Source organism: Lycium barbarum, chromosome 10 (genome assembly GCF_019175385.1).
Source record: "Lycium barbarum isolate Lr01 chromosome 10, ASM1917538v2, whole genome shotgun sequence".
NCBI lineage: Eukaryota > Viridiplantae > Streptophyta > Magnoliopsida > Solanales > Solanaceae > Lycium > Lycium barbarum.
Window position 1 is genome coordinate 102,951,898 of NC_083346.1, and position 1,247 is coordinate 102,953,144.

The 1,247-nt window shown below is 33.0% G+C and overlaps 1 protein-coding gene across 1 annotated transcript; it reads right to left on the bottom strand.

Moving 5' to 3' along the window:
* Positions 1 to 546: 546 nt before the first annotated feature.
* Positions 547 to 1,017, bottom strand: LOC132613219 (uncharacterized). Its single transcript, XM_060327260.1, has one exon. It carries the CDS (start codon positions 1,015 to 1,017, stop codon positions 547 to 549), a length of 471 nt encoding a protein of 156 aa, XP_060183243.1.
* Between the last annotated feature and the right edge of the window lie 230 nt (positions 1,018 to 1,247).

The following is a 1,247-nucleotide window of genomic DNA, read 5'->3' on the forward strand; positions in this document are numbered from 1 at the left end:
ATTTTTGAACATCCTTAACAAAACTCCTAGCTTCGCCACTGTTCCTAATAGTCAATACCATGTAAAAATACTAGCTACTGTAATCAAGGGTCCAAACTCTAGCTAGCTACTATTCTCAAGTGTCCAAATTTCCAAGTTATACAACATTGATTTTCAAAATTTATACGTATGGTAATATAAACAAAGAATATAAGATCATGAAAAATGTTATTGCCAAACAGACAAGTTATCTAGGTATAAAGTTAACAAGCATATGATCTTGCCAATCCAGATCTGGTTTTGCTACTCAAACCTCCTTCCAACACCCTCGGACTCGGGTCCTAACCAAAACCACCCAAACAAGTCCTAAATGGTCAATATGGCTTGTACAAAGTTTCCTAACATGAAATTAAGTGTTTCAACTAAAAATTATAAAGGGTTGGCTTGTACATCATACAACATTGATTTTCAATTTTATACACAGTAATATAAACAAAGAATAGAAAATCATGCAAAATGTAATTATTTCCAAAATGAGACAAGTAATTATCTAGGTATAAATTTAACTCAACAAGCATATGATCTTGCCATAGGACTAGCTCTTGGTGATCTTGGAAGCTCAGACACCCTATTTCCAAAAGGATCATAATAAATCACCCCAGAAAATTGTGGTGGCTGGCATCTTTCACCCATCAAGACTTGTTTCTGCCACAATCCATCTTCATGTCCAAATCCTTCTCTTTCATTTGAACCATTTTTTATCACATTGGATTTTTCACCACACTTTTTTGGCATGCTCTTAGTGCTTATAGTTGTGATGAGTTGCTTTGGTGAAGGTAATAATGGTGATTTTGAGGCTAATATTCTCTCTTCATTTGTTTCTTCATTAGCCATATGGTATTTTCTTGATGCTCTTGATCTTCCATGTTCAGCACATAGGGCTATGAGAGCTATTATTGAAAGAAATAAACCTATTACTAATGGCATGGAACATAAGCTTTGATCACCATTATTTCTTGAGATTAATAAACGAACCATCTTTGGAAAATAAGAAAAATAGTTGTGTTAAGAGTATTTTCTAGGGAAACTAGGAGGAGAAAAAGAAAAGAAGTGGTTTCAAGAATTGGAGAATTATTTTGAAGGAGTATTATGAGCATATATATATGGTTGATGTTGTAAAAATGTCAACACTAATTGTAGTTGAAAGGTGGAGGAAAAATTCAACTCTAATATGATACTCATTGTTATTTAATAACTCAATAATTAAC